This window comes from Cynara cardunculus (genome assembly GCF_001531365.2).
Source record: "Cynara cardunculus var. scolymus isolate 2C chromosome LG 13, CcrdV1, whole genome shotgun sequence".
Taxonomy (NCBI): domain Eukaryota; kingdom Viridiplantae; phylum Streptophyta; class Magnoliopsida; order Asterales; family Asteraceae; genus Cynara; species Cynara cardunculus.
The window spans coordinates 7,028,707-7,045,896 of record NC_037540.1 but is presented as its reverse complement, the minus strand read 5'-3'; the positions used below and the strand labels follow the sequence as shown (position 1 = coordinate 7,045,896).

Sequence of the window (17,190 nt, the reverse complement as noted above, 5' to 3'; positions counted from 1 at the left end):
GAGCACGAGCCAACAATGGCAACAACAAGCAACAACTAACATCAAAAGATAAAGCGTAATCACTTTGATTAGGGATTAGAGCATCTCAAGCAGATATTCTATAATTTTTCTAAAATATAGTATCAAAAATCAAAATCTTTAAAAAAATTACATCCAACTCCGAAAATAATATATTTTATAGATTCCAACATTAATTATATTATTGAAATATTTAATAACATTAAATAAAATATTATTTATTTCTTGAAAACATTATATTTCAATGTCTTTTATTGGTAGAAAGAATCAAATATTATTTCTCTCTCTTGAATATTAAGTTTTAGATATTCCTCCAAATTTGGATATTTACACCATTTTTTTTTCTATTTTAACATACATGATAGCATAACTGTTGAAGCAAAAAAAATGTGGGATTTTTTTATTTTAGCATAGATGCTAGAGATGTTATTACTTTTTTTAAATACCGGTGGGTTTTAAATAAAATCCAAGACTTCAGGGGCTGAATCTGCCAACTCCGAAACTTCACTTTAAAAAAACACGCGGACCCTCTTTGGAGCCGATCCGTGACAACCGATACGGGTATAAAACTCCCAAACCCGGCCCGTTTCTTACCATCCGGATCACTTTGATCCTTTTCCCTCTACCGATCCAAACCCCTAAATTCCTTCTCTCTCGTCCCTTCGATCAAACTCCGACGAAAACAAGTTCAGAAAATCGTCACCGGAGTTATGAATTTTTACGGTTTATGCTTCTACACAACAAGTCATCCCCATCTCCAACCTCCAATCGACCAAAGTCATGATATACCGAAGTAAGCAAACACGAATTTGTGTTCAAGGTTTGCCAACATAGTCGATAGGTTAAATTTAGCGGTTCAGTAGTCTTCTGTTCATGCTTCCATTGTTCATTGATGTGTAACTTTAAACTCGATTTCACATATGTATAATGAGATTTCATTCTGATCGGTTTGGTTTAAAGGAAAGTCCAGAACTGAAATCCCCATTTAAATAAAATCCCACACACATTGCATTTGGAAATAATACAGTGTTTGGTATGTTGCCGATTGATTTTTTAGGGATTTGTTTGTAACAGTGTTTTAAAATATGAATGAAAAAACATTGGTAATTTAATTATTTTACAATTATATATATATTTATAGTTTGTTTTTATAGATTATCTATAAACAATGGAACCCAATTCTATTCCAAATTTGTAATTCCAAATCCTTCCACCAAAACTTAAATCTCTCCTAAAGAAACATCCAGTGCAACCAAACGCCTGCTTACTGTCTGGAACTAGATTTGAATCTCGGGATTTCTAGTGTTTGATTTCTAGATTTCTTTAATTTCTAGATTTCTTTAATTTCTTGCTTTGATTGAGGTCCCAGTTTCTCCTAGTACATTGGTTGCTAATCTTCTATATACTGGCCCTTGTTCGGCGTCTGATCACAATGTGTTCACTACTTCACTGTTCCCCATTCGCTTTAATCAACTGCCATTAGCATGTTAACCACAAATATAAGCTGAATCAATGCTTGAATAAGATACCTTACCTAAATCCTTTGCCGTAGAAAGAAAACAAAGATTCTTTGGCTGCAATCACCACAATTTCAATTCTTTTTATCTTGTATATTCTTGGTGTAATTTGTGAGGTTGAGTGCTAATTAATATGCATATGTGACTAGTAAATGTACAGATGCTGTTTTTTTTAATGTTTCTGCATTACCTGATGTTGAGGTATAAATTCATGGCCAGAATGGGAAATTGTCCCATACAAGAATTGTGTTTTGTTACTGCTCCCTTGCAACTGCCTCATATTGGCCTGCTTTTTTAAAGATATTGTTTTATTTAATAAATTTCTGAAATGTATGCAGATTCATTTGTTGTTATTGCTGGAATTGAGTTATTATTTTGTGTAGGTGACCTTGCTGCTTTTTGTCATTTGTTTTGCAGTTGCCAATTCTGATGTGTTGATTTTTTTTTGTCACGGTATAGATTCAATAGCTAAAGGACCTCACTGACCATGACGATGAGCAGAATGATCAGAAAACAACTTTCTGCACCATTGAGTGGATCAATTTTACTTCATCGAAAATGTTCTTTTTAAGAGCACAAATAGTACCTTTCTCTAACTTGGTTTTAGTCCATTCAAGATGGGCCTGATCATTGAAGATGAGTCACTGAAAGGTGACAAACTTTTCGTTAAAAACGTCATGGTATCAAATATCCTTTGCCTTCGAGTCAAGATAGGTAGAAGGCTGCATGACAAAAAGACACAAGATTATTGAGAAATGATGCTTGTAAGAAATGCTCGTGTTGGCACTATGATTAGATTGGCAAAATGAGGTTTGGTTTATAGTTGTTTTTGTCAATCTAGTAATCGTATTGCCAAGACGGGCATTTTTTTACAAGCATCTTTTCTCACTAATCTTTTGTGTCTTCTTGTTATGCATCATCAAACTTATCTTTATTCGAAGAAGCATCTATGTTTTAATTTCATTATTTTGTCTTTATAGGACTCTAAATACATTTTGTGTGTGTGTGTGTGTAATAAGGATTAAGAGATCCCAACATGAAAGAAAGAAAATCTCAGGGCAAGGCATCCTGAGGATGGTAGGAATGCTAGGAAACTAGCAAGAAAGGAAGATGATGACATTGCCGAACTGGAAAAGCAGTTGGCAATGCACATAATTTGACATCATTAATTTTGAAATTTGGAGATCTTTTCTATCTGAATTCATCAATGCTTCATTTATAAATTTGAACAAAGATCGGTTTTATGTTCAAATTAGAATTATGATTGCATGTTGTTAAAATTACTATATTTATTGATTTTATTTTCTTTTTAAGTATAATAGATTATCTGTTATCGAGTCTTGACATGATTGTGTCTTTTCTTTCAACTATTAGTGAACTGTTCATTTTAAAATTTAACTAGTGACCATGCTGGATTGCTGGTACCTGACTTGTATTTCGTTTTCTGAGTGGCAAATAGATTAATCAACGCTTCCCCCCTCACATTTTGAGCTTGATATGTTTTATTAACATGAGCCAAATTTGCCATTTCTGTGTTTTTTTTGTTATGTTGGGATGAATTAGGTGGTGCTGACTTGTTTTGATCTTCCTAGGGCTGTATTTATATTATAAATGCATTCAAAATCTAAATGGACGAGCTGTTTGAAAGGAGTTCTTTCTGGGAAGATGGTGATGCGTTCGGTTGAGTAATATGTGAGTTTCTGTAGATATCACTTCTTCATATCTCATATCAAGTTGAAAGTATGAGTCATTTTATTACTTTTTGATTTTTGTAATCGAGGCTGTTTTGTTCCCAACAGATGTTAGGCTTTTTACCCACCTATTCTTGTAAACAAGTGACATTCAACTCGTAATGCATTCTGTAACAAGACAATCAATCAAAAGATATAGACAAACGAATAAGAACCTGTAGTACTTCTGCTATTGGATCTTAGGGGCCGTTTACCAAACGCTTACCGTGTAAGTGCTAACTGGCAAGAGTCACCACCCTCACTCCCTCACTTATCTTATCAGGCAACATTCTCATCCATCAAACTGAATTGTTGGTTATCCCCTTTTACCCTGCAAGCGCTTACCGGTAAGAGTCTTTTTCCTCACTTACCGGGTAAGATTCTCGGTTCTTGTTATGCTCACTCGGTAGATAAGTGACACCCGGTAAGCCTTGCCTAGTATGTGTTTGATAAACGGCCCCTTAATCTTCTAAATTGAACATCTATTTATCTTAAAAAACCTGCTAAAATATTTAGACTACTAGGAACCTGTTACTCAAACTAGTGCAAGCTATATCATGCACACAAGTCCAGCTAAGCTTGAGGTTAGGTTTTTTTATGGTGCACCTATATCATACCTATTGAGATGAGACTCAAGATCAAATCTACCAAAAGCTAGATACATCTTCAATATTATTTATTTTGTTTTTAATGTAACTTGCAAATTTCCATCATTCACTCGTTATCCTACGTAAAGAAGATCTATATTTTGGGCAGGCAGAATTTTGAAATTTGATCTTTACTGATGTCCAGATGCTCGAAAAGGATTACAGCTATTTTTTAATAATCTTAATACAACTATATAAAAGGAAGGATTCAGACAAGAAGATCTTCAATTTACGAAGAGGAGAACACCCTTTTACTATAGTCGATCATATGTGATACTAAATTACCAAATTAAAGACACAGGCAACCTGGGTCGACCTGGCCTGCACACGGTCCCTTCACGTGTATTATCACACCTGATAAAGGTGTTCTCGTATTTTTTGTAAAATGAAGGTGTTCTCTTTTGAAATTTCACACACACATATATTTATACATGCACACATTGTGTATATAGAGAGTACACATATACATACATATATTTACATAGAGACATACATAAATACACGTACACATCATCTATACGTAATAAATATGCATACATATACATACAATATACTGACATACATACATATATATATATATATATATATATACACACATGTGCATGTGCTTTTATAGTATGTAGGAAGATTTTCTATAGGATTTGAAGTAACATTTTTGATGAAAAATTGGCTGGAATTTTTCCACTGATCACTATTGCTAGCCAAGGTATCTGAATAGCACATGACTTCTTAGACTACTTTTAACATTTAATCATGTTATTAACATAGAAATCTGGCTCTTTCCTTTGTCAATTGTAAGTAAGCACCGTAGTATTAAACATGGTTAGATGAGGTTTGTCCTGTCATGGTTAAGAAAATTCATCCAAAACGAGCAGTTTACTTGATCTTGAAATAGGAAATATACTAGTATTAAAAGGGAACATATAAGTGATATACAACTACATCATTGCTGCTGCTCACCTTGGCCCTGATAGAATAGAAGGTAACAATGGTGTCAAATCTTTCTCATGTCCAACTGTTGTTTTTTGCATACTTGGATGTGAGAAGTTGTAATCTAAGTTTGATTCAACATTCATTACTCCCTCTAACACCTTAACAACAGTTGACATTGAAGGCCTTCTCGTGAAATCATTCTGTAAACACCAGGAAGCCACTTTCATCATCTCCACCACTTCTTCAACGTGTGCCTGCATATCGTCACTATATTTATCAACTATATCTAACAAATTCCCTTGTTCCCATCCTTTCTGAAAGACACCAAGCAAGTGCCAACTTTCTTCCGGTTGAGATCTATCAAAATTCTTTCTCCCACACAAGATCTCCAAGAGAACGATACCAAAGCTGTATACATCTACCTTTTCAGTGATAATTGAACTCAACCATTCTGGAGCTAAATAGCCGGGAGTTCCTCTCATGGTAGTTATCACTTGGGTTTGATTTCTGTCGATGAGTTTAGACAGCCCAAAGTCAGATACTTTGGCATTGAAATCACTGTCTAGGAGTATGTTTTGAGGTTTAATATCAAGGTGGATGATCTTTTGCCTACAATCTTCATGGAGATATGCTAACCCTTTGGCTATATCAAGAACAATTTTCTTTCTGCATTCCCATTTGAGTACGTGCTTTCGATCTCCTTGGTAGATCCACCGATCTAGTGATCCGTTACTCATGAACTCATAAACGAGAAGTCGTTGCGACTTCCAAGCACAAAATCCTCGAAGTCTAACTAGATTCACATGGTGAATGCTACCAATAGATTCGACCTCAGCTAGGAAAGATTTCTTAACCTGCGTAAGGCCCTCTAGACATTTGACTGCAATCTTGGAGCCATCTGTGAGTGTCCCTTCGTAAACTGATCCAAATCCTCCTTGACCAAGTTTTTTACAAAAACACTCTGTGGCAGTTTTCAGTTCTTCATAGGAAAACCGAGTAGGCATTCCTGGTACTTGATCTAAATACTCTTCCTCCATTTCAGCTTTCATCTTACGTTTGTGAACTACAAAAATAACAAATCCTATGACCACAATAAGCAGAAGCACAATACTTCCAATTGTGGAACCTAGAACTGTTGCAACTCGATTTTTTCTTTTTGCTAATGGACTAGGACTTTCGGATGTAGATGAAGGAGGTGGCCTTATATTTTGGACTTTTAAGAAAGCTGAAGAATTGTAATGAATTACATCTGGATCAATACTTGTCACCGTAAAGAGTTCAGAAGGTAAATAACAATCTCCCCTTGAAGAATTCGAACCATAATGAAATATAGCTGCTTTGCACGAACAATTCTTCATACACGCTTGTTTGCAAACCTCTATATTCACCGTCTCCATGTTTGCAACAAAAGTGACGTATTCAACATTCGTGAGTGCAATAAAATCTTGATCTTGGGTAGAATTACATGAGAGAGGAGTAATTTCTGTGCAACCCAAGTTGGGTTGCAGATCGTTCATTGGTCTGAAATATTCTTTCCTGGGCGAGGTCGATACTGGACAACTACATTGTTGATTACCCGAGCAAAGGGCATTTCTCCCACAAGCCAAAGGATAACCACACTCTCCAAGAGGACCTGTAAGTAGATCGGCCAACACTATCCACCTGTTTTGCCATTCAAACACTTTTAAATGCCCATCTGGCATTAGCTTCATATACTGCACCGATGATGCTTGAGGTATAGGAATCCACATGTCAGGATCACTTGGCTCGGTAGAAACAATGAAGTACGACAAACTCCCATTCAAGAACCTAACATAACTTCGTTCTTTATTTGGATTTGTGCGAGTGACCAAGCCATCATCGTAGATTTGAGGTGGGTTTGATTCAACAGAAGCAAACAAACCTTGATTCGTGACTTGAAGAGAGTACATACCTTTTTGAGTCGTCCAATTGGTTGATGAAACACTAGGTATCAACTTCTGTCCTTGAAACAATTTTTGGCCTAGTACCAAACAGTCTGTTGGGTGGTCAAAAGATTGCCAAACCACCTTACCATCGACATCAAACAACAACAGGTTTCCGATATCTGTTAAGTTCATGCCAACAACAGATTTCTTGGTAGTGTTGGTAGTCCAAGCTATGCTTCCATCAACATCCTGTAAGACCAATTCTCCAGATGCTGTGAGATTTAATGTTGCACCAATCCCAACCGGATAGTCTCGGTTGGCTGACCAAACGACTTGAGGAAACGCTATACCGGGTGCAACGATATTGGACACACTATTGGTTTGAACAATGAAGATTGCAAAAAGGTAAGAGGTGCAGGTTCCATTACAGAAGAAGCCACAGGCGAATTTGTGTCCATAGGTTCCTCTAAGGAGGATGGATCTAACCCTTGAGCCATCGGTGAAATTTATGGAGTGGGGTGCAGATTCGTCGTTGGTCCATGTGGTGGAAAGATTTGCAGTTGGGTAGTCAAAAGGCTGGGCAGAGGATGAGTAGCAAAATAAGATGACAAAAAAGGCAAAGAATAAACAAGAAATCCATGGCACCCTCATCATTCATGAAAATGTAAATAGCATAAGAGGAGATGAATACATGATATTATATATATATATATATATATATATATGTATATATATATATATATGTATATATATATATATATATATGGCTTGAGCAAGTCAAGGTTGATGCTATGATCGTTGACTAATTTAATCACAAGTAATGCTGCGCATGTGGTATTCACCATCATTTCCTAGTGGATCCCACAGTCCCACTCCCACCACATTTACTTTGCGCCACCTACTTCTCGGAGAAATATGATGTCTTCCCAAGGGAAAAAAAACTCTAGTTGCTGTTTGGTTTATAGGATTCAGAGGGATTTAAAATTCAATTTTATTCTAATCATAGGTTCGGTTTAAAAAATTGTTTGTTAAATTCTGGAATTTTATTAAAATCCTATAAACATAGGATTTAGAAATCCCATGAAGGTAGTCATAAAATTTGTTTATAATAATGTTTTAAAATATGTTTAGAATACATGTTTTGTAATAATTAATTAATAAAAAAATAATTAAATTATTTTTATTATATTTTACAATTTGTTTTTATTAATTATTTATAATAAATGGAATTCAATTTCATTCCAAATCCTTAAAACCTAATATACCATAGATTTCAAATCCCACAAAAACATTCTATCAGACCAAATGGAACCTAAGGAGGTGTTTGGTTCAGAGAATAGAATTTGATGGAATTGAAATCTATCAAAGGAATTTGAATGTAATTTGACCGTGCGTTTGGTTGGTAGGAATTGGAATGAAATCTCTTAAAATAATTGGAACAACCGTCTTTGTTTGGACTATTCCACCCATCGTCCTGCAGTCACATCCTACCAACCATCATGTCACTACTGTCATCATCACAACTATCACCCTGCCCCACCCCTACCTAAACCTTGCTCTATAGGTTGGGGTTGTTGGGGGCAGGCAGGGTGGGATGGGGCAGTGAGTGGTAGTTGTGACAATTACAATAGTAGGATGGTGGTTAGTGGTGGGTTGGAGTAGGGTAAGGTGGGGTGGGGCGGGACGGGACGGTAGGGTGGGTAGGTGGTGGGGTGGTAGTTGTGGCGATGATAGTGGTCGGGTGGCTGGGGCCTGGGAGTGAGTGGGTATGACGACAACAATAGTGGCATGGTGGGTTTGGGTAGGGTGGGGTGCAGGTGAGTGGCGGTTGTGAAGACAACTATAGTGGTGTGGGGGTGGGGGTTAGGTTAGGTTAGGGGGGGGTGTGGGGATGGGTGGCGGAGAGTTGTGATGACGAAAGTGGTGGAATGGTGGTCGGGTGGCTGGGTATGATGACGACAGTAGTGGTCAGTTGTGGGTTGGGGTAGGGTAGGGTAGGGTAGGGTGGAGGTGAGTGGCAGTTGTGACAGCGACAATAATGGTGTGGTGTTGGAGGTTAGGTAAGGGGCGTGACAATAACGGTAGTAGCATGGTCGTAGTAGGGATGTAATAATTGTCTGATTTCTATCGATGAGCTTAGACAACCCAAAATCAAATTATCCGGCATTAAGATAATTGTATATGAGTATATTTTGAGGTTTAATATGAAGGTGAATATTTTTTTTTTGCCTACAATCTTCATGGAGATATGTTAACCCTTTAGCAAACATGCTTTCAATCTCCACCAATCTAATGCCTCGTTACTCATGAACTCATAAATGAGAAGTTGTCGTGATTTTTAGGCACAAAATCCTCCAAGTCCAACCTAGATTCACATGGTGAATGCTACCAATGGATTTGACCTCAACTAGGAAAGATTTCTTGACACTCGTAAGACATTTGACTGCAATCTTCGAGTCGTCATAAAGATTCCGTCCGAAAACTGATTTTTCGATGCTCCTTGATCAAGTTCTATAAACAAAATTCTATGACGGTTCTCAATTCTTCATAAGAAAATCGAGTTGACATTCATTTTTTCAACGTTTTCTTTCGTTTGTGAACTACAAACATAATAAAACCTACAACTAGAGCAAGTAGAAGCAAAATCCTTTCATTCATGGAACCTAAAATTGTTGTAACTTGATATTCTCTCTTTGGTAGTGGATCCAAGAGTTTGGGACGTAGACGAAGGAGGTCGTCTTACATTCTACGCTTTTATGATAGTAAAGAGTAAATTAGATGAAAAAATAACGTACTTTAACTTGACTTATATTTTGGGTAACGTACTTTGAAAACATCTATTTTGATGTCTAAGATATAAAGTTTTAAACATTAATGTACCCGGGTAACCAGTTGAAGCCTTAAGCGGTTACCATGTTGATGTGACAAATGATGGAATGAAATTGGGTTGAATAGTAAATAATACTGAGTTGGATATCATATTACTCGCCACATCAGCATGGTAACCGCTTAAGGCTTCAACCGGTTACCCGGGTACATTAATGTTTAAAACTTTGTATCTTAGGTACCAAAATGGATGTTCTCAAAGTATGTTACCCAAAATATGAATCAAGTTTAAGTACGCTATTTTTTCATGCAATTTGCACAAATATAAAAGCCTTTTGTTGCTTCTAAATGAAAACGACATATCCAAAAGTGAGCGGATAACAATATGAACTTGAGTATACTGATCATGAAACATAAAACAAAGGTGGCTTTGGCTATAGGCCAAGGAGACCTCCGTCGGGAAGTTTACACCCGCTTCAATATTACCAACTGCTCGGCTGGACACAGAGAATACTTACAGATCGACGATCCCCAAACATCAACGAGTTAGCTTATCACGCTTACCGAAAGGGTCATTGATCAGCGGATCACAAGCTGCAAGGAGGTTAAGGGTTCAAATATAAGTATTTGCAGTATTATATACTTATAAAAAAGGAAAAGGAACAAGTATCGAATTCACGATATGCGTCCATGATGTTATAAATATTATTTATTGCGTGGTTTCTTCACTAGATTATGATTTCTTACACTTGATCAAAAACCAAAAACAGATGGGGGGAGAAATATTTGAATCAAATCCAAATATGGAACTGATAAATAGTTATGGAGACCAAATCCAAACAACAAAAATAGAAATTAAGGCAACTGTATCTTCAATTAAGCAGTTCTGAAAAGCAATTCTGACTTGCTTCCTGAATGATCAAAAATCCCAGCCAAAAAATACCACAAGACAAACCACAAGAACCGATTTAAGAGAAAAATAAAACTGATAATAATCTATGAACCGTAGCCAAGAACACGAAAGATAAGTGACAAACGATGATCAGATATATCAAAACTCCAAATATATAGAAACCCTAGATTTGAAGAACTGGAAACAACAATCGATTCCTTTAGTCCGGATAAACGAAGAAATAGAAAGGGGAGAATAAGGAGAACTAACCGTAGAAAATTAACGAGAGAGCTTGAACACTGAGACCTTCAACAATGAACAACCAACGCAAAGATGCTCGAACTTATGAACAAATAGATCGAACCTAAAATCAATGATCCACAGAAAACAAAGTAAATTTGGTGTTCGAAAAATTTCCTCATAATCAAAGTTGCAGAACAAGTCTGAAACAATGCTCTTATTTTGAGAAATCAGCTCAAATGACCGTCGGCATTCCGGAACCAAATGTCATTACATCTGTAATATCCATAAGAAAAAAATGTCAAATTCAATGAGATCTTATTGGTCCTAAAATTTAATGAGATCTTATTGGTCCTAAAATTTTTCCCCGTGTAATTACGAATCTACCCCTGATTACCAGAAAGATAATTTGTTATATTATTGATAATTATTATTTGGGATATAAAGTAATTAGTAGTTGATAACTTTGAATTTACGGGATAATTCATAAATCCAAATTTCTATCTGCATGGAAGGGCTGTTACAAAATCATAGCTTATAAAATAGAAAGCATTTTTTTTAATCATTTTCATCAATAAAATATTTATAAAAAAATAATATTTTATTAAATATATTAATAACGAAATATAGTTTTGATGAGTGATATAAGCAAAAATGAATCGATAATCCAAACTTCTTGTCTTTCTTCGTTAACATCTTCGGTGGCTTATTCACTCCATTTTGTGCACCTTCTTGGTTTGTTTTGTGTTTTTAGGAGCTCGTTTGTTGCTTTTAACCTTTTTTCGGACCTTTTCTTAACTGCATTTCGTAGTTGTTTTTATTGAGGGTTTCTAAAATCTGCTTTCTACTGCTCTGTGTTTTTAAATAATACGTTGCTTTTAAGTAAAACTTTGCTTAAGATTTTAATTTGGTTATTGTCATTTGGAAACTTCAAAAAAGAATTATTCACTTAAATTATAAGGGAGAAAGTTCCAGAAGTTTCGTTTTGGTTTCTGTTCAAATTTGATGGAATATTGGGTAGAAAGAGCAACGTTGATGCTTTCCCTTAGCATGTTAAATGTGAGATCTTGAATAGGACTTCCAAAATATTGGTGGCCCAATTTTACATATATTTAGGGTATTTTCATCAATCTGTATAAAGGTATGGCTCAAATTGTTGAGGTTCAAATTGTTAATTGATTATGTTTAGATTCAAATTATTAATGGTTTAGGTTTAGGTTCAGATTGTTGATCATTTAGGATTAGCGTCCTTTTTTTTAATTAACCTGGATATCCAAGTCGCTATGCAAGCCGACTAATCCCAGAGGGACTACCTGCTTTGCAGATAGCCCGAGTCACTGCATTTGAACCTCCGTGGCCATAAAGGGATTTTTATTTCTCCTTGAATTTGAACCTGAGACCTCCTGGTACTTTTGATCTTCGGAGTCAAGCTCAAACCAATTAGGCACCACCCATGTGGTTATTAGCGTCCTTTTGTGCTTAACATATATGTATTATTGTTATCTTTTATGCAATGTCATCAAAAGTTTCAGATTTAACAAGACCTCTAAAAAAAATTGAAACGTCCCTGGTAACATTGATTCATAGCCATAAATGAAAAAGAAAAAAGCTTCAGTGATATCGATTATAAATTAATGTAAAAAAATATACCATAAAATACATATTGGGAAATTAAAATAAAATAAAAATTAATTAAAAATAAATAAACTAACAACATTGGTTGGATATTTTCTATAAAATACCATAAAATTAGAACTCCATATTTCTTTCTTATTTTCTGTTTGCTTCCTTCTCAGCCTGCAACCAAATCACAATTATCATATAATTTATTATTTAATTTTTTTAATAAAATAATTTAAACCCTTTTAACTCATTAATAATAAAATATAATTTAAATGGATTATTTTACATCTAATAAGTTCTAATCTCGTTTTTTTTAAATAACGTTGATAATTAACGAGTGGCAAAAGTGATGGAGATGAAATAGGGTTATGGTTTTACCGCTTTGACGACTCGATCAAACGCTTCGGGTCCGTATTTCTCGATGTAACGCTCCACAGACTTACGAGCGTCGATGCTCATCATTTGGAGAACTTTCCGTTGTCCTTCGGGGTACTTTGAGCTGACGTGGCTTCCCACTTTAACGTACTTTCTTGCTATATTTGCATATACGTATGCGGCCCCGTTGATCCCCGGTAACACCAACCACATACAGAACAAAAGCTTCAAGTATGGCCAAAATGGAAGCCTGTTTACCCCAAATCAGTCAAATTTTAAGTGAATATGAAGCAACCCGTAATCCTGATCTTACGGGTTGCCTGAGGTTCCCCAATTTGTGGAATAAAATTTTATCTCCCCAAATTTCATGTCTCCAATCATGTAATTTTTTTTTTTTGAGGAGTGACAAGAAGATGAAATAATTTATACTATATTATAAAGCATTTGACAAAAACTCTTTAAAAAACATCCTTATAAATGAAGTATTACTTATTGATGCATATTACTTAAAATTCAAAATTACAAGTAAATTGTGCGTAAGTACAACTTATTAAGCTCCATGTTTGAATTCGTATAACTAACCGTAGATAAATATAATCAAATAGAAAATAAAATTCTTATTTTTTATATTTAAAATATAATTAGGATAATTATTGAGTTCTAACTTATTTATTATCTTTATAAAAATTATATTATTAAACCAAAAATAAATTATTTTGTCATCAAACCTAAATTAAATTATGATAGAAGAATTGAATTAAAAAAAATAACACAAAAAAATGAGAACTTTTATATGTTTTTTTATTTTATGATATCTCCAAATTTATATTTTATTAAGAAAAACATTATTGTTTGCTCAAAACCACACAAATTCGTATTATAACATCGACAATGACCAAAAAAATAAAATGAAACATTGAAATCAAGACATATCTCGTTGTATTGCGCGAGTACCCTTCTAGTTATATTAATATTAAATAGATAATAATAATAATAATAATGTCTTTATGTGATTGGTGTGACATAAAAGAAAGGTGAAATTTGGAGAAAAGGGATTTTTATTACAATTTATGTCAGGTAAAATTGAACGAACTACATACCATTGGAGGACTTTCCAGAACGAAAGTTCGAAAAGGGTTATGAAGGAGTATAAAACCCAATAGGTGAGCCATTGTTGATCATCTTCTTTTGAAGAACTCTCGATCGCTAGCATCGATGCATACCTTTTCATAAATCCGTGAAATCATAGCCGTTAGTTATGCACCGAACAACCAAATATTTCCTTTATTGCGTTTTTGCATTAGGGATCGACAAATCAATGTTTAAAAAGTAAACCACACTGTTGTTATTGGAATGGATCTTTAGGAGCGAAAAAACCATTTGAAAGTGGGTTCCTCCTCCGATAAACGGAAATTTAACCAAATGGAGGGAAGAATGTTATTCAATGAACGTTTCATTTGACAGAAAACGAACGTGTTTTTCTCATTTGATCAAAATGGGTCATTTCGGTATGACTTTCATCACTGCATAACAAATGTTATACACAAGTGTAGAGATAGAGATACATAAATGGGCCTGAAGGCCGATCTGGGCCCGACCAAATTGAACGGGTACATGAAGGATTGTAACTGGACTTGCTCTAGACCCAAAAGCCCGACTTGTTCTACAATTCTCATACATGATCGGTTATTGCAATCTGCAAGACCCGGTCCAAGCGCGGTTAATGGGTCTCCTAAAAAAAAGTAAAAATTGGGCATTTTATAGTTTGTCTTTTTTATTTTTTAACTTGTAAAAAGACAGTTTTGCCTACCATAACAGCTAGTTTGAAGGGTATTATAGGAAATCTAATTTGTTGGTTTTATTTTATCCGGTAAAAATATACTTTTGGAGGTGTTATAGACGTTATATAATTCTAAAAGATATCCAAAATATAAAATTAAATAGAATGGGTCAAAACCAGTTTAAGTACCGATTCAAACCCAAAATTTCAAGACCATGACTAGCTGATTAACACTTGGCCCGTTATGTCATTTTCTTATTGAACCGAGTTTTGCAAGATTGGGCCCAAGGACGGATCTTAACCCGTCCTTGTGCATCTCTATACAAGTGTAACTGCAAATTAATCTTATCCAACAGATATTACCCCAATGAAAAAAGAAACCGCTAACTTACAAGGGGAAAAGAAGCATTACTCCCGGCCTGATTCAAATCAACAAAATCAAACAATTAATTCAATCGACAGGAAACCAAGATTCAAATCCATCAATACAAGTCCAGATACGTACCCCACAAGCGTATCTAAATGTCTAGCAATCGCTGCAAGAAGCCCCATCGTTTTTTCCACGTTTTCACTGTCGTTTTCGGTTGTTTTAGATCTATGAAATATGGAAGATATGCATTGATGAATAGATGAAGGTGGGTTGGAGTTATATAAGTGGTATGATTAGTTGTTTAAATGGAAGCAAAGCATATCTTTTAGGTTATAATCTTCTTTTCTTTAGTGATAAGCAAGAAGGTGGCATGGCAAAAGGCTATGAAGATGACCTTGGAATCCTTCCATATTCATCTTGCACAAACAATGAATATGGAGCATGCTCAATGATACCCAAATCAAGAATAAATGGATACCCTCAATTTTTTTTAGATTGGTTTATTTTAAAAACAAATGTAATGTATTTTATATAATATGTACTGTATTATAAAGCATTTGATAAAAACTTTTGGAAAACCTTTTTTTTATATATAAAATATTGTTTATTGATGTATATTACTTAAAGTTTAAAGATTACAAGTAAATTATGTGTAAGTATAACTTATTAAAGCTTCATTTTCGAATTTATGTTGCTAACTACAGATAAACATAATCAAATACATGATAAACATCTACTAAAAAACTAAAATATATATAATTGGGATATATATTTAGTTTTAACAGAATATTTAATTATTATATTTATAAAAGATTATATTGTTAAAACCAAAATAAATTAATTAGTTATTAAACTTAAATTAAATTATAATAAAAAAAGAATTAAAAAAATTACACAAAAAACGAGAAGTTTTAAATAGTTAATTTGATATTAATATCGATCTATGTATTTTTATTTTTTTTCAGTTTTGGATGATATCTTAAAATTTATATTTCATTAAAAAATAAAAACATTTTCTTTTTCTCGAAATCACATAAAATTCATTATAACATCGATAGACCCAAAATATAAAATGAAATGTTAAAATCAATATGTATCTCGCTGCATTGCATGCGTATCTTTCTAGTATATTATAAAGTATTTGATAAAAACTCTTAGAAACTTTTTTTATATAAAATATTGTTTATTGATGCATATTAATTGAAAGTCAAGATAACAAGTAAATTATACATAAGTACAACTTATTATAGTTTCATTCTAAATTCATGTTATTAACTACAAATAAACATAATTAAATACATGATAAACATCTCATATCGTATATTAATTAAAATATATAAAAAATACGTTTTTTTTTATAAACTACATTATTATAATCGTCTCGTCAATACGCTCAAGAATAAATGCAAGAGGGTGTAAAGTGTAAAAATAGTTTACAGAAATAAAATAATTATATGCCTAAACTCTCATATTAAACTATTTTTACCCTTTACACTAGGGGTAGTAATGGGTCAGGTTGGATTTATGTTCAACCTATTTATTAAACATGTTGAAAATCTCAATCCAACCTAATCTATTACCTAAATGGGTTGATAGCGGGTTGACATGTTTATGATTTTCTTAACCCAACCTGTTAAATAAATGAGTTGAACCTAGGTTGACCGATTCAATTTTAAAACTTTAAATAAAAAAGTACTAGACTATTTAATTTTTTTTTGAATAAAACACAACCACAAATGCAAACAAATTGTTCAAAGTTTGAATAAAACACAATCACAACAAATATATTATTCACAATAAGTTGGATTGGATTTTGGAGGCGATAATAGAGTAATGGACTAAAGAGTTTTTTTAGGGCTTCATGATGATTAAGAATAATTGAGGCGATTAGAATTTGGAGTTTTATCTCACGATAGTAAGATTTTTAATTAAGAATAAAACAAAATTAAAAATTAGAATACTAGATATAATATTAAGAATAAAATAAAATTATATAATATTTTAAATAGGTTGAAAACAGGTCGAAAAATTCAACTCAACCCAACTCATTTATTTAAATGGATTAGGCGGATTGACCCACTAATTTAAATAGGTTGAAAATCTCAAACCAACCTGTTAATTTTGGGTTGGTTTCGGGTTGGGTTAGCGGGTTGGGTCATTTTTTGTCATCCATACTTTACACCCTTATAATTAGTTGTTTAGTTTATCTTATATCTCTTACATTTTTATTTTCCATTTTTTATTTTACACATTTTGTTATATTAACACATAATGATATATTAATAAAAGTACATAAAAATACGTTCTTTATAAATTATATCACTATAATCGT

At 33.7% G+C, this 17,190-nt stretch overlaps 2 protein-coding genes and 1 long non-coding RNA gene across 3 annotated transcripts; 1 reads left to right on the top strand and 2 right to left on the bottom strand.

The window, feature by feature from the left end:
• The first annotated feature begins 674 nt into the window (after positions 1-674).
• Positions 675-3,504, top strand: LOC112524467. Its single transcript, XR_003070397.1, has 3 exons — positions 675-811; positions 1,995-2,186; positions 3,128-3,504. It is a non-coding gene; the product is annotated as an uncharacterized LOC112524467 (long non-coding RNA).
• A 1,290-nt stretch (positions 3,505-4,794) lies between these two features.
• LOC112524464 (G-type lectin S-receptor-like serine/threonine-protein kinase SD2-5) lies at positions 4,795-7,406 on the bottom strand. The gene has a single exon (XM_025134286.1). It carries the CDS (start codon positions 7,404-7,406, stop codon positions 4,869-4,871), a length of 2,538 nt encoding a protein of 845 aa, XP_024990054.1. The 3' UTR covers positions 4,795-4,868.
• A 4,993-nt stretch (positions 7,407-12,399) lies between these two features.
• LOC112524466 (HVA22-like protein f) lies at positions 12,400-15,098 on the bottom strand. The gene is made up of 5 exons (XM_025134288.1): positions 14,994-15,098; positions 14,881-14,907; positions 13,809-13,931; positions 12,712-12,958; positions 12,400-12,507 (listed from the first exon to the last, which is right to left on the bottom strand). Exons 1-5 carry the CDS (start codon positions 15,038-15,040, stop codon positions 12,481-12,483), a joined length of 471 nt encoding a protein of 156 aa, XP_024990056.1. The 5' UTR covers positions 15,041-15,098; the 3' UTR covers positions 12,400-12,480.
• Positions 15,099-17,190: the final 2,092 nt, after the last annotated feature.

Coding starts and splice junctions, on each gene's coding strand:
- LOC112524466 (XM_025134288.1), bottom strand. CDS start 15,040: ATGGGGCTTCTTGCAGCGATTGCTAGACATTTAGATACGCTTGTGGG. Junction 14,908..14,993: donor CATTTAGATACGCTTGTGGG/GTACGTATCTGG, acceptor GATTTGAATCAG/GCCGGGAGTAATGCTTCTTT. Junction 13,932..14,880: donor GTAATGCTTCTTTTCCCCTT/GTAAGTTAGCGG, acceptor ATTTATGAAAAG/GTATGCATCGATGCTAGCGA.
- LOC112524464 (XM_025134286.1), bottom strand. CDS start 7,406: ATGATGAGGGTGCCATGGATTTCTTGTTTATTCTTTGCCTTTTTTGTC.